Source organism: Crinia signifera, chromosome 3, assembly GCF_055691185.1.
Source record: "Crinia signifera chromosome 3, ASM5569118v1, whole genome shotgun sequence".
Classification (NCBI taxonomy): Eukaryota; Metazoa; Chordata; class Amphibia; order Anura; family Myobatrachidae; genus Crinia; species Crinia signifera.
In genome coordinates this window covers 67964971-67989361 of record NC_139219.1, presented here as the reverse complement: position 1 = coordinate 67989361, position 24391 = coordinate 67964971, and the positions used below count along the sequence as shown (strand labels likewise).

General features: G+C 46.2%; 1 protein-coding gene and 1 long non-coding RNA gene across 2 annotated transcripts in view; one reads left to right on the top strand and one right to left on the bottom strand.

The window, feature by feature from the left end:
- LOC146063513 (uncharacterized) overlaps positions 1-24391 on the bottom strand; it is a 165311-nt gene that overhangs the window by 15783 nt on the left and 125137 nt on the right. The window lies entirely within an intron of this gene.
- Positions 6606-20140, top strand: LOC146063509 (heme-binding protein 2-like). Its single transcript, XM_083175943.1, has 4 exons — positions 6606-6788; positions 8544-8673; positions 14807-14975; positions 18353-20140. The coding sequence occupies exons 1-4, from the start codon at positions 6633-6635 to the stop codon at positions 18528-18530; spliced, it is 633 nt and encodes a 210-aa protein (XP_083032069.1). The 5' UTR covers positions 6606-6632; the 3' UTR covers positions 18531-20140.

Genomic DNA, 24391 nt, shown 5'->3' with positions numbered 1-24391 from the left:
TGGAGCAGCTGCAACTCAGTCCAAAATTCAAATAGAGAAGTCACGTCTGCTTACGGATGGCCATCGGTGTGTTCACTATTGATGGCAAAACGGTGAGTGACCATCGATGGTCACAAACTTTTTTTCCTAAACTATCTATTAGCAGACATCAGGACACAAGCTTCGATAAGAGACTATGAGCTGGGCGATTATTGAATGAATGCACATGCATATGGGTTGCAGTACGCATGCACGAGGCCTCCTTGCTATGAAATCCTGCTACTTCTTTTTCTCGCAGCCCGTTTACTAGTTGGTTGACAGGAAGCTGCCGTTTCTGGGCACTTGTGAATTACAATCTGGTTCAGAAAAGGGGGCTCTTGGCACATCTATACCTACATGTTATAGTGGATGTAATCTATGTGCTGGTCGGTTTCCCGAGAACGGGCAGCACTGTCTTTATTAAGGCTGGTTCTGGTTCATAGGTCAACCACTATTGGTCCACAGGCAATAGGTCGACACATGAAAAAGATCAATGCAATAGGGCGAAATTGACAAAAGGTTGACAAAAGCGAAAGGTTGACGTGATATTGTTCAACATATTAAAAGGTCAACATGAGTTTTCCATGTCAGCATATAGGAAGAATATAATAGTGTGCCAGGAGTAGTGAGGTACCGAGCGCAAAGCATGGCGAGTGAGGAGAGCCATGTGAGGGCGCGCGTTACATTAATTGGGGGCCCATGTCAACATAGACACAAAAAAACATGAAAAACTTGTGTCAACCTTTTACTTGTGTCATCATTTTATCCATGTTGACATGAGATGTGATGGGTGCTTACAATGAGATGTAACCCCCTGTATCCACGCCATCCCCAAGCGTGGCAAGCGCAGCTTGCCCCGCGAGGGGCGGTGGTACGCCTCCTCCAACCTTTTCATACCCCCACTATCCACGTCGGCGTGGAGTTGATGTTAGATAGTGTGGCGAGCGCAGTGAGCGTACGCGGAATACGACCCCGAAGCGTGGTGAGCGCAGCGAATCCCCGCGAGGGGACACGGATTACTTTACATGTATTCCGCGGCCCTCATCACGCTTCAGGCTCATATTCCGCGTCCCCTCGCGGGCGCGCTGCGCTCGCCACGCTTCGGGCTTGGTGGCTCGCTGAGCTCGCCACACTATCTAAAGTCAACTCCACGCCGATGTTGATAGTGGGGGTATGAAAAGGTCGGAGGACGCATACTGCCGCCCCGCGAGGGGCTCGACTCGCTCGCCACGCGAGTGGATACTGGGGGTTACATCTCATGTAAGCACCCATCACATCTCATGGCATGGTGCTTGTACAATTAAAAATCACATCACATCGCATCCCATTTGCCGGCATGCGATATTTAATTGTACAAGCATCCAATCGCACGCATCGCACACCACTAAAGAAGGTACACAATGCCATGCGATGGGCACCATGCTAGGAAACAAGTACCGAAAATACTGGCTGCTTTATTTTTACACTGCAATATAGATCTCACTTTTAAGTAAAACCCCACCCAAATCTAATTCTCTCTGCACCAGTTACATCTGCCCCCCCTGCAGTGCACATGGTTTTATCCATTTGAGAAGGAATTTGCCTTTGCAAGTGAACCAGAAAAACCCCCATAATCAGTGGCGACCTGTACCTATTCGGGGGAGGGGGGCTGCCTCTGACCGCAGCCGGGGTACAGCGATGCAGGCACCCCCGCCTGTCATCGCCGCCGGTCCCTGCAGAGTTCCTGGCACTTGTGTAATGAAGACAGGCGCCGGGACTGGCGCATGCGCAGTACAAACCTCTGTACTGCGCATGCGGCCAGCTTCTATGGGCTGCTTCGGCAACAGCCCATAGAAGGAATCATGGTCCCGGCGCCTGTACAATACAAATGACAGGCACCGTGACCAGCGTGTGCGCAGTACCGATATAGTTACTGTGCATGTGCAGTCTGTGATTTTGTACGGCAGCCTGCAGAAAGGCGTCCCGGAGGCAGGTCAGACTTCCAATAGGAAGTTACTGCCAGTCACAGTGAAGCCGGTGCAGTCTTGCAGACTGCATCTGGCTTCACTACAGTGGCGGATTTTACCTGGGGTGGGCTGCAGCCCATAGGTAAAAACCGCCACTGGACATAAGCCATTAGAACTTTGCTCTGGTTATCTATAGTCTCTAAATATACTTGATTTGTGTAGGAAATTGAAGTAGGAAAGAGTGTAATTGAGGGAGGCTTGACACAATAATGTAGCAGGAAGTTCATCCTATCACTCACCTGACTGCAGGACAGACAATTATCAATAGACAGTGCATGCGTACGGCTCGTAGTACGCATGCGTGAGGCCTTCCTCCAATAAAATCCTGCTACTTTTTTAAGCTGGCCATATGCAAGTTGATTGACAGAAAGCCGGCGCTTGTTGGTGGTAACCGGATGTTTTCTGGGATTGTCAGAGAAAACTCAGGCGTGGGCAGGGGTTTGAGGGGCTCATCAGCTCTGGTCCCGTTATGATTGTTTCTATCACAGCGGCTGAGTAAGTCCTGGGCTACGCACACACTGGGAAAATCTTTTAAGGGTAGAGCGGCTTACAAATAGGGTTGCAGCCAATCAATGATCCAGCCGATACAGCTAAGCAGTTCACAGGATTGCACGGGACTGGAATTCCATCTTTCAGGTGGTGCACTCAATATGGGAAATAACCCCCTTACTCATCAGCATCTGCTAGATAGATTTCCATCGTATGGGCTCCTAAAAATCTCATTGCATCGCATCGCATCCCCCTGGAATATTGCGGCATGCAATGCGATGCAATTCGATTTTTAATTGTACAAGCACCCATGCCATGAGATGTGATGGGTGCTTACAATGAGATGTAACCCCCAGTATCCACGCCATCCTGAAGCGTGGCGAGCGCAGCTTGCCCCGCGAAGGGCGGTGGTACGCGTCCTCCAACCTTTTCATACCCCCACTATCCACGTCGGCGTGGAGTTGATGTTAGATAGTGTGGCGAGCAAAGCGAGCCACCAAGCCCGAAGCGTTGCGAGCGGACGCGGAATACGAGCCCGAACTGTGGTGAGCACAGCAAGCCCCACGAGGGGACATGGATTACTTTACATGGATTACGCGGGCGATCGCCACGCTTCGGGCTCGTATGCTGCATCCCTTCGCGGGGTGCGCTGCGCTCGCCACGCTACGGGCTCGGTGGCTTGCTGAGCTCGCCACACTATCTAAAATCAACTCCATTTGTCAGCTCTGGTGCCGTTATGATTGTTTCTATCACAGCAGCTGAGTAATGTGGGGTACACACCACAACGACCCGCTCACGATGCACATTGTGAGCGGGTCGTCAGTGTTTCTTCAGACCCGCTCACGATGATGCGGGGGGGGGGGGGGGGCACGACCCGCTCACGATGTGCACCGTGAGCGGGTCTGATCCGATGGCGACCCGCACCCGGCAGTATGGTCGTTATTCAGATCCTACCTGCAGCAGGTAGGATCTGAATAACAACTGACCCACGGGACCGTGCATCGGATCGGTATCGGTCCACACCAGGACAGAAAAGGGCCCATTCACCACACAATCTACATCCAATTGGTCGGAATTGGATCTAGATTGAGGGGATCGGGCCCTAGTCGTCCTGGTGTGTACCAGGCATAATTCCTGGGCTACGCACACACTGGAAAAATCTTTTAATGGTGAGCGGCTTACAAATAGGGTTGCAGCTAATCAATGATGCAGCCGATACAGCTAAGCAGTTCACAGGCTTGCACGGGACTGGAATTCCATCTTTCAGGTAATGCAATCAATATGGGAAATAGCCCCCTTACTTATCAGCATCTGCTAGTGTCATACACCGCGGCCTCATGACCAGATCAAACCGCTGTTTCAGTATTTAGTGGACACCTTCAGGGCAGCCGAGAGGAAATTTTGGGGGCGTGGCCTAAGTGTGTGTGTTGTGGGAACCTCCCACACTTAGGCCACGCCCCCAAAATATTTAGAGGAGGGTGAAAGAAAACTCTAAAAAACTGTAATCTCAGAAGCAGCACACACCTACAGCATGTGCTGTGCTGACTGCAGGCTCAGCATGACCTCTCACGCTGTCAGTGAGACACTCATGCTGAGCCTGCTGTCAGCATAGCACATGCTGTAGAAGTGTGTGCTACTGTTGCTACCCGGGAGGGATGGAGGGGGAAGGAAGGGGTCAGACCAGGGGCCCTGCGGGGCCCCTTCAGGAAGCGTGGGCCCGGGTAATTAGTACCCGCTCCCCCCCTCACTAGGCTCCCCTGGACACCTTCTGACAGGCGAATTTGACAGAACCATGCACAGATCATTGAGATCTGTGCATGGTTCTGTAAATAAAAATGTGTAAAAGTGTTTTTATAAAAAAAAAAACGGCGTGGGGTCCCCCCTCCTAAGCATAACCAGCCCCGGGCTCATTGAGCCGGACCTGGTTCCAAAAATACGGGGGGACAAAAAGCATAGGGGTCCCCCGTATTTCTGAAACCAGCCCCGGACTCTTGGACCGGTCCTGGTTCCAAAAATACGGGGGACAAAAAATCTGGGGGTCCCCCGTATTTTGAAACCAGCACCGGGCTCCAACAGCCCGCGGTGTCATGCCACAGCCGGGGGACACTTTTTGTACAAGGTCCCCCGGCCAAAACATGAGCACCGTGGCTGGTCAGCCTTGGACGGGGTACCTGGAGGAGTGGGGACCCCCCCAATAAAGGGGTCCCCCCCCCCAGGCTTCACCCGTCCAGGGCTGAAGCCCGGGGCTGTCACCGGCGTCCGTGGCCAGTGGACGCCGGCCTGATAGGGTTAAATCCATCATTCATATCATTACATTGCTTTTTACCGGCGAACTACAAGTGCCAGCAGACCTCCCCCGCATGCTGGGACTTGGAGAACCACAAGTCCCAGCATGCAGGGCATTAATGGGCCCGCTGGGACTTGTAGTCCACCTGTAAAAAGAATGTTTATAAAAAACACACACACAGAGAAGTACAAGTTTATTACACACACACACCTCAATTTTACACCAGCGTTACTTACCATTCCTGGATCCAGCGCTGGTCTGGCTGCTTCACAGCCGGCTCCCCCCGCACTGACAGGCAGCGGGGAGAACCGCTTTCTCCGTTGCCTGTCACCGGCTTTCTCCGTAGCTTCTGTAGCTCTGTCCCAGTGCTACAGAGGCTGAGAGCGTGATTGGCTGAGCTACAGTATGCGTCTCCATGGAGACGCATAGCTCAGCCAATCAGGACTGAGCTATGCGTCTCCATGGAGACGCATACTGTAGCTCAGCCAATCACGCTCTCAGCCTCTGTAGCACTGGGACAGAGCTACAGAAGCTACGGAGAAAGCCGGTGACAGGCAACGGAGAAAGCGGTTCTCCCCGCTGCCTGTCAGTGCGGGGGGAGCCGGCTGTGAAGCAGCCAGACCAGCGCTGGATCCAGGAATGGTAAGTAACGCTGGTGTAAAATTGAGGTGTGTGTGTGTAATAAACTTGTACTTCTCTGTGTGTGTGTTTTTTATAAACATTCTTTTTACAGGTGGACTACAAGTCCCAGCGGGCCCATTAATGCCCTGCATGCTGGGACTTGTGGTTCTCCAAGTCCCAGCATGCGGGGGAGGTCTGCTGGCACTTGTAGTTCGCCGGTAAAAAGCAATGTAATGATATGAATGATGGATTTAACCCTATCAGGCCGGCGTCCACTGGCCACGGACGCCGGTGACAGCCCCGGGCTTCAGCCCTGGACGGGTGAAGCCTGGGGGGGGGGGGACCCCTTTATTGGGGGGGTCCCCACTCCTCCAGGTACCCCGTCCAAGGCTGACCAGCCACGGTGCTCATGTTTTGGCCGGGGGACCTTGTATAAAAAGTGTCCCCCGGCTGTGGCATGACACCGCGGGCTGTTGGAGCCCGGTGCTGGTTTCAAAATACGGGGGACCCCCAGATTTTTTGTCCCCCGTATTTTTGGAACCAGGACCGGTCCAAGAGTCCGGGGCTGGTTTCAGAAATACGGGGGACCCCTATGCTTTTTGTTCCCCCGTATTTTTGGAACCAGGTCCGGCTCAATGAGCCCGGGGCTGGTTATGCTTAGGAGGGGGGACCCCACGCCGTTTTTTTTTTAACTTTTTTTTTTTTGCACAAAAGCGCATTTATAAAAATGCGCACATTTTCATGACTGAAAATGCGCACATTTTCATGACTAAAAATCGCGGCAAATCGCGGCAAATCGCATTTTTTTGCCGCTAATTCGCATCTCATTACATATGCGAATTCGCGGCAAAAAATGCGATTTTTAAAGGTGCGATTTGGTGCGATTTTTTTTTAGTCTAAAAAAACGCACCCTATTACATTTCGCCCCCAGAGTATTATTGAAGAAAAGTGCTACATAAATAAAACGATCATTTTAACGATAAGAATATGTAGAATAAAGAAAAAATACCTCATTAGTATTGTTGCCATATATATATGTATGTATGACTAAGTAATTCTGCAGCAGAACTGCTGAGAAATGACACAGATTACATGAACGTGCAGATTACTAATTCCTTTTCTGTGTTCAGTAGTGATGAGGTTAAACCCAAGCCCATCCCCAGTATATAGCAGCAAGCTGATCACCTTCTCCCACACACAGTGCTGCCTTCATGAGAGTGGTTATGGCTTCTGTGTCTCTGCTGCTGCTGAGTTTGCTCTCTCTGTATGGGACCGCAGCACGAGCTGAGGATAACAGCGTCGATGGATTTCCTCCCTTTTGTGGCAGCTACCAGTGTCCGAAGTATCAAGTGTTGGAAAAATACAATGTGAGTATTTGTTCCTCTTACTGCAGATATATACTGTAGTCACGTGTAAGTGTTGTCATAGAAGCCATGCTGTGCACATGATAACCCCCAATATATGTGCTGCCCCCAGTCCTCTCTATACATGGCAATTTTCCAGGCGTGTAATGAGTGCACCTCCAATCATTTTTTAGGTTGACTTTTATGCCTGCTATACCACACTTCAGTGGGTTACCTTGCTTTTTCATATTGTTTACCAGAATTATTTGAAACACAAATAGCCAGATGCGCTGCCTTGGCGATAAAGCATTTCCTCATTTCCCTTAAGATGCCCATACACGGTACAATAATTGTATGCGTTATGGACTAGATCGCATGGGATTTGCGTGCGATGCGATGTACTTCAAAAAGTATGTGCAGCACATAGTTTTTGAACTGTGCGATGGGATGTGCGTGGCGTGGAAGCGTGGATCTCATCGCTCACACCAATTTTACCATGTATGGGCACCTTTAATCTGTCCACATAAATAGCTAACGCTACACGTACATTGCATGTGGTGACTTGTGCAATTATCACTGTGTGTGCTGATAAAATCTTATCCATGAGTGATAACACCTCTGTCACTAGAACATGTATCACCTTGTACATCAGTTGTCCTGTGCCTACAGGCTGTTCAGTGATAAGATCATTAACAAACTTAACTGGCCAATTTCCAGTTTGATACCCATAGTTTTGCTTAAATGTTTTATTTTCATTTTTCAATTCATTTTTTCATTTTTTTCCTTCTTATTATGATCATCTTTGTTTGTAAAGGTAGGTGACACAGAAAGGATATACAAACATTCAGCCATTGCCATAACTAGACTTTCTGGATATTGGTGCCCCCCCCCCCCCCCATATTCAAAATAGGTTTATCGCGTAATTTAGGGGCGTGGCTTCATGGGGAGGGGCGTGGCCACATATTAGTACCAATTCACATTACACCACAAAGTGTACACATTCTACTGCAGCTGCACACAGGGTACACCACACTGCACCAGCAAACGGGCCAGATGTATTAAGCCTTGAAAAGTGATAAAATGAAGAGTGATAAACCACCAGCCAATCAGCTCCTACCTATCATTTTCCAAACAAAGCCTGTGACATGGCAGGTTGGAGCTGATTGGCTGGCTGTTTATCACTTTCCATTTTATCACTTTGCAAGCTTAGTACATCTGGCCCATAGGGTTACAGTGTGCCTCGGATACAGTGCAAGTTCCTGTGCGTATCAGACACAGTGCAGGAAACTGTGGGGTAGATTTATTAAGCTTGGTGAAGTGATAAAGTGTCCTACCTGTCATTTCTTAAACCAAGCCTGTAACTTCACAGTTAGGAGGTGATTGGCCGATGATAAAGTACCAGCCACAGTATCACTTCACCAAGTAAAATATCCTTTATTTTGTTACAATGAAATTATTGAATAGGTGACCAATTAGCAATGTAATCTTATACCAACATTTCCCCAATTTAGCAATTACTTCAATATTAAAATTGGATTTGCAAAGAAGGAGTTAAACCCCAATACACAATATTACGTTAAAAAATACACCTACTTCAGCCCAACTAGTAATTTGTAATATAATGTCATCTAGACTTCGCCTTCTGTGTTGTTCCTATATATTACGATGTAACATTACTGCAAATTACCCTGCTGAGTAAATCATGGTTACACTGTAGAAATGAAACAAAAGAGAACTGTACTCATTATACAATATTTACATAAATGTCTTTGTTTTTAGACTTTCGAGCTTAGAAGATACAGTATGACTCGCTGGGTCACAACTCAACTAGATAAAGATGGATTTGGCATTGGAATAATGAAAAGTTTCAATCGTCTGTTTAACTATATTAATGGACAGAATACGCAAGGTACAGTATATAGCATATTTATATATTTTAGTTGTATTTTTTCACTTCCGCCATGTAATTAATTGGTCTATTAGGATCCAAGCACCTTCCAAGTATATTGGAGTCTACAGCAGAGGTGAACCTAATAGTCACTGAGTTTTATGCCAGAGTGGACAATCTTTAATGCTGCTTTCACACCGCAAAACCTGCTTAGACCCGGTATCCACAGTGAGCCCCCTCCTCTCTGACAGTGAGTAGACTCTGGCAATATGACAGAGTTTACTGTGCATGCACTGGTCTCTGGGAACATGGCACTCGTGCCTTGTTCCCAGGGACATATCTAGTGAGCATGCACAAATCACTTGGAAATGACCGCTCCATTTTTTGAGTGATTTGTATCTTTGTTCCCGAGATGCCACTGCGAGACTGCGGAGCGGTTAGTATAATATATGGGTGCAGTGTGTGTGAGGTGTAGGCCCCCCATGAGCATACATTTTAGAAATGCCTATGTCCCCAAGATTTTTTTGAAACATAGGAAAGTTACTCGACCACCATATCTAGGGGCCTAGATAAGTAGAATAGCAAATGCTTTAACCCCTTCAGTGGTAATCCCGAGAATTTTCCTGACTATGCTTCAGTGCCCAGACTGGCAAACCCGTAAAATTCTTGGGATTGCCACTGCTGTGTGCCGAGCAGCACTGATCGCTGAACCCTGCCCCCCCCCCCGGCTGTGTGCTAGTCTGCGATGTGACTGTGTAACGTCACGCTGGGTTGCCAGGGGCAGGGCCAGGCAGCGGCTGATATAGGCCCTTATTCAGATCTGATCCCAGTACAAATTTGTTCTCAAAATGTGCAAAACCGTGTGCACTGCAGGTAGGGCAGAGGTAACATGTGCAGAGAGAGTTAAATTTAGGAGGTGTGTTGAAACTTAAATCTAAATTGCAGTGTAAAAATAATGCTACCAGTATTTACCCTTCACAGAAACAAAACAACTCATACAAATCTAACTCTCTATACATGTTACATCTGCCCCACCTGCAGTGCACATGGTTTTGCCCATTTTGAGAACAAATTTGTAATGCGATCAGATCTGAATAAGGGACATAGTGCTCATCGGCGCTGCCCGACCCCAGGAGAGACAGTGGTGGGTTTTTTTTTAGGGAGCGGTCCCCCTAAAAAAAACTCGCCCAGTGGGGAGCGCTATCTAAACAAAAACCCACCACGGAAGGCAAATGTATTAAGCCTGGTGAAGTGATCATGTGGTAATAATGCACCAGCCAATCAGCTCCTAAATGTAAAGTTACAGACTGGGGGCCAGATTCTCTAAGCTTCAAAAGGGATCAAATGGAGAGTGATAAACAGCCAGCCAATCAGCTCCTACCTGCCATGTCACAGACTGTGTTTGAAAAATGTCAGACAGGAGCTGATTGGTTGGTTGTTTATCACTCTCCATTTTATCACTTTTGAAGCTTTAGAGAATCTGGCCCTTTGTTTGAAAAATGACAGTTACTAGCTGACTGTCTGATATGTTATCACCTTCCATTTTATCGCTTCTCCGGGTTTAATACCTTAACATCTCCCTCATCATGTGGTAAGAGCAACAGAGAATCAACCTTTCAATATTAAATAATAAATGTACTTCTACACTTCTCTTCTACATACCAATCCACACAACCTCACCAGGCTCCCTCCCAGCTAGAAAGATTTTGCATATATACTGTAGGCCTACCGACAGAGGATCTATATCACAGCTTTATAACTCTATCCTAATTAAAGACACTCCTGCCCTAGATAACCACAAACGTGAGTGGGAAACCGATCTAGGCCGGCATCTCGAGGAGGAGGAATGGGAATCAATTCGTCTAGCAATTTCAAAATGTTCAATTAGCATATCAATTAAAGAAAATTCCTATAAGGTATATTCCAGGTGGTATTTGGTCCCAACTCGCCTTCACCGCATTTATCCTAATTCATCAGACCTATGCTGGAGAAACTGTGGGCAGAGGGGGACGTTCTACCACATCTGGTGGTCCTGCCCAATTATAGCCCATTTCTGGAAGATGGTTCTCGCACTCATCTCTCAACTTGTCATCCCTCCTACTCCCATCGAACCCATTAACCTACTCTTATGCGCCCCAATTGACCATTTCCCTAAGGAATCTAATAAGTTGATCCTGCACATTGCCTGCGCGGCTAAACATCAAATAGCCAGCAATTGGAAAAACCCAAATGCTCCTAGCCAACAAGAACTAATTAATAGAATATGGTTCAGAGCGAAAATGGAATATATCACAAGTCTACAAAACAACACTGTTCGTAAATTCCACTCTGTTTGGCTCCCATGGTATACACATCATAGTAGGTAAGGCTGAAAAAAGACTTGCGTCCATCTAGTTCAACCTGGTATAGATATCCATTGCTGATTTGGTTGGTTCTGGTATTTTACAGACAAATTATATTTCTTATTTGTACCCATGGATGTTTTTCTCCAGTAAATGTTTGTCCAACTTTGCCTTGAACGCATTTAATGAGCCAGCCGTTACCACCTCTCTGGGAAGAGAGTTCCAGAGTTTGACTGTTCTGACCGTAAAGAAATTCTTTCTACTAGCTGAATGAAATCTTTTTTCTTCTAATCTATACTCATGCCCTCGCGTCCTAGATTCCTTTCTAGTAGAAAATAGGGTGTGTGACAGTTCCTTATATTGGCCCTTGATATACTTGTACATGTTGAGCATGTCCCCCCTTAAACGTCTCTTTTCTAATGTAAATAGTCCCAAATTGCTTAATCTCTCCCCGTAGCTTAAATTCTCCATTCCCCTAATAAGCTTTGTTGCTCGCCTTTGGACTTTTTCTAATTCTATGATGTCCTTTTTATAGTGTGGGGCCCAGAACTGTACTCCGTACTCTAGGTGAGGTCTCACCAATGCTTTATATAGTGGCATAATTACCCTTGAGTCCCTAGTTTCCATTCCCCTCTTAATACATGCCAGAATTTTGTTGGCCTTTTTTGTAGCTACATTACAATGGGCACTACATCCTAGATTGCTGTCTATTTGGACTCCTAGATCCTTTTCAAGTATGGAATTACCCAGTTCCTCTCCGCTAAGGTTGTAACTTGCACACTGGTTGTGTCTCCCAAGGTGCATAACCTTACATTTATCTACATTGAACCTCATCTTCCATTTTTTTGCCCACTCATCTAGAATTGCAAGATCATTTTGAAGCATGGTGACATCTTCTGGTGATTTGATGACTTTGCTAAGTTTTGTATCGTCCGCAAAGATGGATACATTGCTGAGTAACCCTATCCCAATATCGTTAATAAAAATGTTAAACAAAATGGGCCCCAAAACCGAACCCTGGGGCACTCCACTTAGTACCGGTATCATATCTGATACGGCACCATTCACAACCACTCTTTGTTCTCTATTACATCATAACGCCCCTCTTCCTGGTCAATCTTAAAACTTTCTTTCACATACGAATAACTTATTTCTTCAGCTAGACTTGCTACTTGCTATTCTCGCTTCTTCTGATGACTTCTTTCTCCCCGTCGTTGGGTCCCCCCCCCTCCCTTCCCTCTCCCATATATCCCTTCAAACCGTCCAGCTTCCCTCTGAACCTATTCCAAGATACCAAGTGACAGTGAAGATCTCTTAATATTAGCCCACATCCAGCTAAATTGCACAACATTTTGGCCAGGGGTCGTCGGTTAACGTCACTCAATAACATCAAAGATCTCACTTCACATGTGAATCATCACTACAGTCATGTTTCATTGTTTCCGATCTAGCCTGTCCATTACAGTGACCTGTCATTTTAATTACTGTAAATGTCACAATAAGGGCGGGATGTATCAACATACATCGCCGCCCTTCGCACGGCAGCCGCGGCGATGCTACCGCATATGTACTAACATATGCGGCCAGCATCGGGCTGCGGTAACGGAGACCCCCGCGATACCTGTGATGTGGGCTGCGGGGGTCTCCGTCACCTCCCGGCGACTGCCAGCGTCCCCCTGCGTCTCTTCCTCCTACCTGAAGCCGGATGTCCTCCCGGCTGTCACACCAGGGGGAGGAGGAGGTTAAAGGAGGACGGGGGGGGGGGGGGGGGCGGCGCGCGTACGGCGGGCGGCGAAAGAAGCCCATAGGCTTCTATAGGGTATCGCTACCCTGGCCAGCGAAAACGGGGCGAACCGGCGATGATACATAGGAAAATGCGGTAAACCGGGGGTTTTACCGCATTTTCCCTTTAGTACATCCCGCCCTAACTGTCTGTTTCTTTTGCTGAATATGTTATGTAACTACATTTATTCAATAAAATTTATGATATAAAAAAAAAAAAAATTGTGCAATATAGATACAGAAATGGTGTGTAGTACAATAAAATTGTAAAATAATAAATGAAATTCTTCCCCTTCTGTTGTTTTGCATGTCTCCTACCACCCCCATTTCCCTTTTCTCATTATTCATTGAGCCTGATAGTGACATGTAGGATAATATGGTTATTCAATGTGAATTTTCCTTACGGTTAACTGTACATTATCCATACTGACTAGAAGAGGACTGGTATCCCTGAACATCTGTTCTTAAATATAACTATGGATCCTCGTATCAGCAATACCATGTTGTTATGATGTCATTCTTTTGTCAGACTTATGTATTACATTTATCTTATCCTTACTTGAACATTGAAACATGTTTGGTTATCACTTGCGGTACTTGGCAAAATACAATTTGGTAAAAGAAAACATGCTTACCAACTTTTTCATATTACTGCTGGTAGATCCGGGGAGAGGGAGGTCCAAGTTTGATGTGTAGGGAACATGACACTGAATCGTGCCATTGTATTGCCACCTTTATTACATATTGGTGGGATGTGCTACGATGATGTGAATCACTGGAGAAGTCAGTAGAGTCCTTGAGGCCTGTCTATGCTCCTAGGAGCCAGGACAAAGTGTCCTGAATTCTGGGCTATAAAATCAGTATTTTACTTTTGCAAGAGAGTAGGACTAAATACTGTACATTCAATAGGAAATTATAGATGTAAAACACTTCCACAGCCAGAGTGACATTTATTTGTGTACAGACACATCACAATGGCAATTTGGCCAAATACACACAGATACATAGGAAATGTAATGTGTATACTGTAAATGATCTATTTTGTAGCTGCTATACAAGATATTATTGTGGCACAGACAGACGCCGCTTAATACTAGCCAACATCAGCCCTCTAAATCTCTCCTAATGCAGCTTAACAACCACTATAATACTGCTATAAGCCTTATTGTGGCTGCAAAGTAATGGGATAACTATTAACTATGTCCAGTGTTTAGTGCCAATAAAACTTATTTTGTTATATCTAGGGTTTTTATTTATTTAAAAGGACTGTTTGTAAGAAAACATATATAGTATAAGATACAAGCTTTTAACCAAGCCAAATGCTTTCATTGCCCTGTCATATATCCTTGGATACTTGTTGTCACCATGATTCATTGTGATTGTGTGCTTGTGTATCCGCTAGGGGGGGGAGGGGGGGCAGACTCCAATCGCTGGCAATATGGCCACTCAAGGTGCGTACACACGGGGGCGATTTTGTCCAAAATCGCGGGAAATATGGTCGCTCAGCGACCATATTGCCCGCAATGGGAGTGTGCACCGGCAATATATCGCCGGGTGCGCGCTCCCGTTTTTGCCCCTGTGGTGATCGCTGGTCGCAGGAACATGCTCCTGCGACCAGCTGATTACCACTGCCGGGCTCCCCCCGGCAGTTTCTTTTTCATCAGCGACCATCTCTGGTCGCTGATGTAAAGTAGAAACTGAGCAATATATAGCTCAGCCATATATTGCTCAGCAATATATGGCTGAGCAATATATCTCCCCTGTGTGTACACAGCACTAGCGACCATATTGCCAGCGATTTTTGCCCGTGCGTACGCAACTTTAGTGCGATCCAGCAGCATTTAGCAGTACACATTCACACTACATTTATTATGGTAAGCTAGGCCAATAGAGTATAAGTCCTACTCTGATTCATCTGCATTGCATTTTTACCATACTTAGTAGAAGGACACAATCCTAAAGAAATGCATATTTAAATTCCTCCAATTATTGATAAATAAATACCTTCTCATTTTCCTCTTTCTCTTTAGGTATATCTATTAAAATGACCGTCCCCGTTCGTATTTCGGTATCACTGAATGATCCTACTCGTAGTGACACGATATCTTTCTTTCTGCCACTGACACTAGAAAATCCCCCCCAACCCAATGACCCATCTCTTTTTTTGGAAAGCTCTCCTGAAACTAATTACTATGTCAGGTAAGGACAAGCTGCTTTATTGTACAATATGCTCCGTCTCTTCTGTACTCTAGGCTGAGATATGGACTGATGAGTGATTATCAGCTGCGCTGCGATGGTCTTTGATTGTCAGTCAGGGACCATTTGGGTGCAGCTACGGTGAGTTGCACCAAAAACACAGGCATGTCGTGACCATTTTCAGGGTGTGCAATGGCTCCGATGCCTCTCTTCCTCAGTGTTGCCGTGGCCGTCCCGTGTGAATGGACACAATCGTATCCATTATTAACTACTGTGTGAGGCGGGGTTTCGCTACCCGGCAGGAGCCAGAGCGTGTGAAATAGCCCTGAGGAAGAGAGACACCGGAGCCATCTATATAGTATCATCCTATAAGAAAACTATACTTTTCCCTTCTTTATTTATATCTTTTGAAAACATTATATATCACAAGTTAGTACTTATAGACAGGGCTATTTTTCACAGGCTCCAGCAGGAACTGAGGCCCTTATTGTAGTTCACTCTTTCTGACAAAATATTTCTTAGATGGACAAAACCATGTGCACTGCAGGTGAGGCAGGTGTAAAACCCCACCCAAATCTAATTATCTCTGCACAAGTAACACCTGCCCCACCTGCAGTGCACATGGTTTTGTCCATCTAAGAAATATTTTTGTCAGAAAGAGTGAACTAGAATAAGGGCCTCAGTTCCTGCTGGAGCCTGCTGAAAAATAGCCCTGCTTATAGACTCTCTCCGGCTGCCCTGTTTCACCCACTGTCAAGTTCCCCTGTCTTGCCCGCTCTCTGGCTGACCATCTGTCATAACGCGGGCGCTGTTGCTAGTACAACTGTGCCTTTGGACATAGTTGTTGGCCACTACATGCCTGCATGTGACTAGCCACCGCACTGCTACCTACCAGTAACACCCACCAAAACTGTGTCCAAATTCACACTGCATCGGACAGTAGTAATATTCCGGACACATACACAGCGCGACTCATTACACATATAAAGCATCAACCGTTTGCATCCATCATCACCGCTGCATTCTCTTTTGTATCGGGTCCATTATGTGTGCATGGGAGTAATGTTGATAGTTCAGGGACTAAAGGGAAAAACCTCCTTATAACGTGTGTGGATCATAGAATAGACCATTTCTAGGTCAACACCGAACAAAAGATTGACCTGCACTATGTCGCCATTGACAAAATGTCGACACAGAAAAGGTTAACATGAAAATGTCAACACCAAACAAAAGATTGACCTGCACTATGTCGCCATTGACAAAATGTCAACACAGAAAAGGTTTACATGAAAATGTCAACATTAGTTAAAAAAAAAAAATAGTGTCAATGTTACCCTCTGAGCAGGTGGACCCCAATTAGTGTAGCGTGCGATACTGGCTTTGCTTGCCATGCTTCCAAAAGCTTTACTGTCCCCAATCGATGTCCATGTGGATGTATAAAAAAAAAGTTGTGGACTTTTTTAATCTTGAAAAACTAATGTTGACCTTGCTTGTGTCAACCATTGCCATGTCGATCTTTAGCACGTGTTACGATTTTTTGCAATGTCAACCTAATGCATGTCGACCTTTTGGTGTTGACCTGTACACTGTTAACCTATCATCCGGATCTCCTTATCCCGATCTGGAGATGGTATAAGGGGGAGATTCAGACCCGCTCAGTGCAATGAATCCGCTACCCTGGCTGATTGTGGGGGTTGGCGCATGTGCAAACCCCTGGAACAAATGCCTTTGAGTTTTCCGCTCCCCAGGGAGTTCGCTGCAGGATGAGCGGATAGGGGGTAGGTTCAGGCGACCGACCATACAAACGCTGGGTTGTTTTGATTGCCACCCCCAAAACACCCATGCTTGTAGCGGGCAGCTGACGTCACATGATGTCAGCGCCAGCCCCCAATTCGCCAGATAGCTGGCACCTTAAAAGTAAGTATAGATTTAGTGTTCAGAGCAAAGGCTCGAGCTAGAGAAACCATCCGATGGTGAGTAACATCGCATCATTTCTCCTCCCTGCAGCCGCATCTGAGTGGGTGTGTACACGTCCACTTGCATGCTAGTGCGGGGATTCGCTCGGAGGAGGGGGATGTGCGTTCAGTGGGGCGGCTTCTACCTGGTCGCTATGCAGCAAATACATGCTGCCTAGTGAACAGGCCTGAATCAGGCCCTAAGTTTGTTAAAAAAAAAAAGAGATAAATATCGCTTCCTCTATTGTTTTCACTGTACTTAACCCTTTGAGAACCCAGGTTGCTGTGAGAGATCCCCAAAATATCTGCTAATAATGCAAGCGCCCCTCACAGCCACTGTTCTTTCTTTTGGATGCAATATTTAAATAAGCTTCAATTAATTGACTTGGCTGTATTAGTATTTATTTATATGCTGCCATTTGTGGTGTATAATTTGAGGATCTCCCAAAGGGATAAATCTGAATAAAAAACAAAAATATCACAATTTACAAGATTTATTAAAAATCACCCTTAAGGTGCCCATACACGTTACAATTATTGTATACAATATCGCATCTCATCGAATCTCGGTTTTGCGATAAGATGAGAATCTAGTACAAAAAGTATCTGCTGCACATACTTTTTGTACTAGATCTCATCTCATCTGATCTCATCGCAAAACCGATATGCAATGAGATGCGATATTGTATACAATATTGTATACAATAATTGTAACGTGTATGGGCACCTTCACTCGTGCTTCTATGTCTGATTTCTATTTTATATGAGTTGTTCTGATTTAGGGGCGTATTCAATCCCCGCCGCTATTTCCAATGGGGGAAATAGCGGTGGGCGCCTATTCAATGCTGTCTTTCCCGACATCATTGAAGAGGCAGCTAGACAGAACGGGCCCGTCTTTAAAAGCTGTGACGGCCGTGAATTGTCGCGATCACGGCCAGATCTCGAAATACACGTTGATATCCGTTCAAGGACAAGGCCTCTTTTCGCCGATCGGCGGCCGGGACATTGAATCCCGCCTGGTGATTTGCGGTAGAGCAAAATGAAAACGGCTGTCGGGACATAACGTCAGTCGTAATCTGGGATTGAATACCACCCCCTAATGGGGAATTCAATTAGCTTCATGCAGGTTAAATAAATCTCAGAAAACAGCCCCGTTTTCGAAGTGAAAACATGGCTGTTTCTCCCAAAAACATTTCACTGAAATCTGTATGATTTTTGTGGGTTTTTTTGGTTTGTTTTTTCTTTTGCCGACTAAATTGGATTGCCTGAAAAAAAATATTGAAGAAACATTGGAAAAAAAAAAAAAATCCTTTTGTTTACACCTAAAGTTTCTTCTCCTCTAAGTGAATTCACCCATACAGTTAGAAGAACCTTAAAATAAATTATGACGATGACAGTGAAAATCAATTGTTTGTTCTTTTACAGGTCTTTCAGTGGCTATGCGCTGAAGTCTGACTATGAGAAAAATTCTAAGGCACTCTCAGAAGAACTAGACCACTTGGCTCTCAGATATGATGTTAATGTTGGTATAGCAGCTGCCTACAATGATCCCACTGTATTTTTTAAACGACACAATGAAGTGTGGTTTAGGTCACTAAACTAGTAGGCATCCGGCTGACCGGTCAACCCTTATGAGGTCGATGGTCTAAAGATCATATTTTGCGACATGCATTAGGTAATCCTGGTCAATAGGCCAACAGTGCTTATGGTTGACAGGTACAAAATATTGATATGTTCAAATGGTCCATATGACTATGGTCAACACATATAGATGAGACAACTTTTTGGGTTTGGGTAAGTGAGCCATGATAGGGGATGCGGTACACTGAGTGGATTCCATGTGCTTTAATGGTGACAATTAAACTTATACCCCTTTCAGACAGAAAAAAAGACCCGGGAATTTCCCTGGTCCAGGAGGGTAGACCCGGGTTTTTTTTCTGTCTGAAAGGGTCAACCTGGGTCTAAAATGCCAGGGCTTCAACCCAGGAATTTACCTGGGTTTTTCCCGGGTCTGTATTCCAAAAACCCGGGTCGCCGGCTGTCTGAAAGGAAACGACCTGGGTTTTTGGGATTATTACACATTGTTAGGCACTGATTGGCTCTCCTGGTGGGGTGCTGGCTGATTGGTTGTGAGGATGGGCCTCTCTGATTGGCTGGGAGGGCATGGCAATGGGGCTGGCCTCTGAGGTCATTAGGGAGCTGAAGAAAGGATAGCATGGCCCACTGGTAGAAGCAAGAGGTGAGAGCTGCTGGCAGTGAGAGGGGAGGAGGATATCGGCAAACAGATGACTGGGACAGTCAAAGATGCCACAGTGTACTCAAACATTGCAAATATACTGACAGCCATGTGAGGTAACATGTACCTTCCAGTATATAAAAACAATAAAACTTGTTTACAACATATCCTTGTGTCATGCCATGGTTATTGCAATGCAGTGAGTAGTCACCACCCACGTTTGATGACCTCATCTCTGTGTGCCTTTAAAACTGTCCTTTTCTTATGACACACAGAGTTTTGCAGGAAATATCCGGCTTCTGTGTGAAAGGGGTCCACACGGGAAATACCCGGGTTTTTGCTCCTGTGTGAAAGGGGGTCAGCACCTTGCTGCCTAGTTGTACCCGGGTTTTTGTATATGGGAAATACCTGGGTTTTTGGGATTTTTCTGTCTGAAGAGGGTATAAAAAAAACCTTTGAAATAATGTGTTGACCTTTTTTTGTGCTGACCTTTTTAATGTTATCTTTTATACCTGTTAATCTTTTAAAGGATCTACCTTTTACCTGTCAACCTAATAACCCTGTCGGCCTTTTCAAGGTCGACCTATTGACTGTGAACCTTATTGATCCATATCCCAACCAGTGAACATGGAACAAACTCTCAATGCATCGGACTTCCAATGTAATGTGCACAGAGGAGGACATTGTGTTTCCTGGGAACTGATGTTATCTCACAGTAGCCTGGAGCCATACACTGTAGTCTTTCTGAAAGAGGAGCGATCATGTTTACTTTTCTTAATGGCATTTATGTAATTAACACCAGAATCTATTGTAACTCCCCATACCTTATTGCATCTGAACTCACCTTTGTATTATTATGAATTACGGTATGTTTATAAAAAATTATATCTTATTCTATAATGTAAGGATTGTTTCCTAGAGTTCATGTCTTTATATTGATTGAAACATTGATGTATTTAATAAAAGGGTACAAATTATGCCGTTTTCAAATATCTGACTTTAATCAGACTATACCACCCAAGCTGAGTTCTAATAACAAATATTAACACTCTCTATGTGATAAAATAAACTATTGTGCCGCTCCCTCCTTGCCTGATAACCTGATACTTGCGGGAACTATACCTATGCTATTATTTATTGAACATTTGTATGTGTGGCCTCTATTCTCATGAATACATATCACCCAACGGTCCTGATTTTAGCAGGGCAGTCCGGTTTTTTTCACTACTGTCAGACTGTAGTGTCCCACGGTGGGAGGAAGGTAGTTGGGGGGGTCCCCTTTCACCCGCAGTCCTTCTTAGGAGAACGGTAGTGAAAAGATGCTGTGTTCATGTGGGGGATCCAGATGATAGTTTGACAGTGTTTAAGTTTACAATTAATATGTTGACACCATATAGTCTACATACACAAGTTCAACAAAGATAAAAGGTTGAATTAATTAACATGTGCAGGGGCAAACGCAGGATTTTCAGAAGGGGGTTTCCAGAGAGGGGCGGAGCAAAGCACGTAGATGGACACTTAGGTGACCCAGTATATGCTGACTCAGTTAAAGTATTATAGATAGACCAAATGAATAATAATAATAATAATAATAATAATAATAATAATAAAAAAAAAAAAAAATATATATATATATATATATATATAAAACAGCAGTGACCCCTGGGCATAGCAATGTATTGGGGCCCTTACCGATCCTCCAGCGGTACGGGTGGGGGAAGCTTTGATGTCCCGCGGGTGGTAGGGGGTATTATATCAACTGCTCAGCATGTAGGGCCTGGATCAGTAATTTCCAGTAATTACCCCTTTACTGCACAGATGGTGGGAGATGAGATGGGAGAAGGGGGCATTGGGCTGAATGAAGGGGCCCTGATACATAACTTCCAGGGTGGTAGAGGATGTTTAATATGCAGAAGAGGGGTGTATAGTGGAGTGGGCTTATTATTCATAATTTTCTGGTGAGGGAGGGAGGACAGCTTGCTTGTTTGCAGATATCTCCAGTTCCCGGAAATAGATTTCTTAGATTTTAAGGGAATTAAAATCTAGAGACTCCCACCTACCAAATGGTACTGGGGACTAGGGGATCAGCGTTCAGGAGGCAGAGCAATCTGCCAATGAGTACATAAAACTACATACCAGGTGTGTGGACCTGGAGCAGTAACCAGCTGCTGGAAGGCTGATATCTCTGGTTATGGGCACATCAAAGGGGGAGAGTCCCAGCTTTTGGAATATACCCTCAAATTCTATGTCAGACAGAACCTGAAATATCTGACTGGGAAGAGCAATTAACAGTCTTGGATGGGGACCACTGCTTTGAAGTCAGATCTCCAGTTCCCCAGGGACGATTTTTAAAATGATTGTACCCATGGAAAGAGGGGACCCTCAGCTTTCTGATGTTGACATTGCTATGTTTGTTTGTTTTTCTTTTACATTTTTGGGACTTTTTCATACTTTACTATTCAAGTGAATTCCTATTGGAAACAGTAAGGTGTGTACAGCAAAGCAGATACGTTTTAATTGTGTTGACCTTTTAGGGTCGATCTAGAAACTGTTGACCTAATTACTATTCACCCCATGAACCACAACCAAATGTGCATGTCATCTATTTGTGCAGGGAGGGACTGGGGGCATAGGTGGTAATTCCCAGATCATGCCCCATGTTAATAAATTAATTATCAAGAGGACTAACTTATTTTACCACACTATAACTTGTGGAAATATTAACATAAGTGTTTATGTCTCGTCCCATAATATTCACCTAATAACCCTGATGGAACTTTACTGTAAAAGACGGATATAATGAGGGGCGTGGCCTGACCTTGGAAGGAGCTGGACGTGTGGATCTTGAGCTCCTGCTCTGGGCCTTCCACATCCATCCCAATCCAGAGCCCTCAACACCCATCCAGCCCCAGAAAGACCCCCTACAGCTTGGGGACCACAGGAGATAGGTGTGGGAACGGCCGCGGAGTCGGGGGACCTTTGAGTGAGGTCCCTGCGGATTGCGGCCTAGTACCCCCTAGGAGCCGGGGCCTCGATTTCTTCTGCCGCCCGCCGGGGACGAATCCAGCCCAGAAATTTCTCCCACAGCGCCAGGCTACCCTGATCAGCCCCTTGGAGAGCTCTCCCCAACCCACCTCAGCCTGATGGAAGCTCGGCGGTCCCGCATCTAAGGTAAGGGGAGCCGCCGAGTGTATTGGAGCCTGTGTCGCGGCCGCCATCTTGGAGGTGGAGCGGCACGACGGGGCTTAGCCAGCGGCCCCCGCACAGTTCAGCGGACCCGCGGACCCCCACCACCTAAACTCCCCCTGCATAGCGGCGCATAGCCGCAGGTTAATACCTCCGCTGGAAGGGCGGAGGGGTCCCCCAGACTCCGGCAGCTCTCGAATCGCGGCCGCCATATTGAAGGTGGCGGCCGCGTTTATCTGTGTATTAAGGGATGTGCCAGCGGGGAGAAGTGGTTTAACTGCTTCCCCCCCCCCCTTTTTTCTTTTTACCCTCTCTTCCCTACACATAGGGGATACCCCCCAGAGCCCAGTACTGGCCTATCACCCCGCTGCCCTAAGGCTCAGGTGGCGGACGCCATATTGGCTGTGGCACACACAGAGGAGTGGCACCCCACAGCACAAAGCATCCCCCCCGCCTACTGGGCACATGTAAGGTCTGCTGGCCCCCCGCACTAGCCCCCCAGATAGTACATTGGCCCCTTCTCCGCAGCAGCACCGAATTGAGACCAGTGAGTGCCCCTCATTGCACAGATACATAAGGACATCATTAACCCTCTTTGCACCTGATCATCTGGGGTTATATAATAATTAAAGTCTGCCTTTCATCGTAAGGGACTCAATATACAGATAAAGAGTGGCCACACGCGAACTGCTGTGGGGAAATACTTGAAAAGCTGAAAGGGCCCTTTCCCTTCCCCGGATGTTTAATCCTTTTATGGCACTCAGACTGCACGGACTTATCATGATATTTTGAGTGTGTCAGATATCCCGCTTGGTCCGGTTCTGTCCCTCAGTACCAACTCTAAAAGAACCCTTAGCCTCCTGCCCCCCCCCTCCCCCCGGGAGAATTCAACATAGCCGTTAAGTGACTGCCCTCCGATTCGCTTAACCCTGACTTGAAATGTCACACAAAAACAAAAAAGCTCCGCAAGCAGCCGGTAATTTCTTTGGCTCCAAAGCCAAGAATGTACCTAGCCCCTCACAGCTCGCAGACTCCCCAACCCGTCAGGAGCTAACGGATACTACTATTGACCCTCATACCCAAGCGGTAATGACAGGGCTCCTCGAGGGCGTACAAAATGCATTCAAACAGGAACTGGCCAAGGCAGTTGCAGAGTTTCGCACCGACCTAGCAGCCATTGGCAACAGAACCGATGCATTAGAGTCCAAAACAGACGACATCTGCCGGTCTCAACTACGCATGGACAAAGAACTTTCCAGACTTCACGAGGAATTGGAGACCCTCAAGGAGCGTCAAGAGGACCAGGAAAATCGGTCCCGCCGCAACAACCTGCGCATCCGTAACGTAGCGGAGTCCATTCAAGGGTCTGCCCTACCGGCCTTCCTCAAATCTCTGTTTCAGCACATCATTCCAGCTCTATCGGATGCGGATTGCTTACTGGACAGAGCGCACAGGGCTCTTCGCTCAAAACCTCCCTCTTCCCAACCCCCGAGGGACGTCATTATCCGCTTTCATTACTATCAGACGAAGGAGAAAATCCTAGCAGCTACCAGGGATTCCGAGCACATACAATTCCAAGAGATGCAGCTGCAAATTTTTCAGGATTTGGCCCCCTCAACTATCCAGAAAAGGCGTGATCTCCAACCAATAACCAGAATCCTCCGTCAACATAACATCCGCTATAGGTGGGGTTTTCCGTTCATGCTCCATGTCTCAGCTAATAACACACTACACAATATCAAAACCCTGGCCCAAGGACAGGAGCTGTTATCCAAGTTGGATCTCCTTCCGTCTCCTCCGGTGGAAGCAACGTCGCCGCCAAGATCCCGTCGCCAGTCTCCTACTCCACCTGAATGGACAAGGGTTTCCCGACTTCGAGTGGAAAACAAAGAACCAAACTGAACTGAACTGTTTTGTTGGCTGATGTCACTTAGGTTCCTGTTGAGCCGACCTAAAATGGGTGAGATTTATCCATGTTGTTGAATGTCTTCGGACTGTTACTGCATGCCCTTCACCAGGGCATTTTCTCTCGCTATTTTCCT

Coding starts and splice junctions, on each gene's coding strand:
- LOC146063509 (XM_083175943.1), top strand. CDS start 6,633: ATGAGAGTGGTTATGGCTTCTGTGTCTCTGCTGCTGCTGAGTTTGCTC. Junction 8,674..14,806: donor TAATGGACAGAATACGCAAG/GTACAGTATATA, acceptor CTTTCTCTTTAG/GTATATCTATTAAAATGACC. Junction 14,976..18,352: donor GAAACTAATTACTATGTCAG/GTAAGGACAAGC, acceptor GTTCTTTTACAG/GTCTTTCAGTGGCTATGCGC.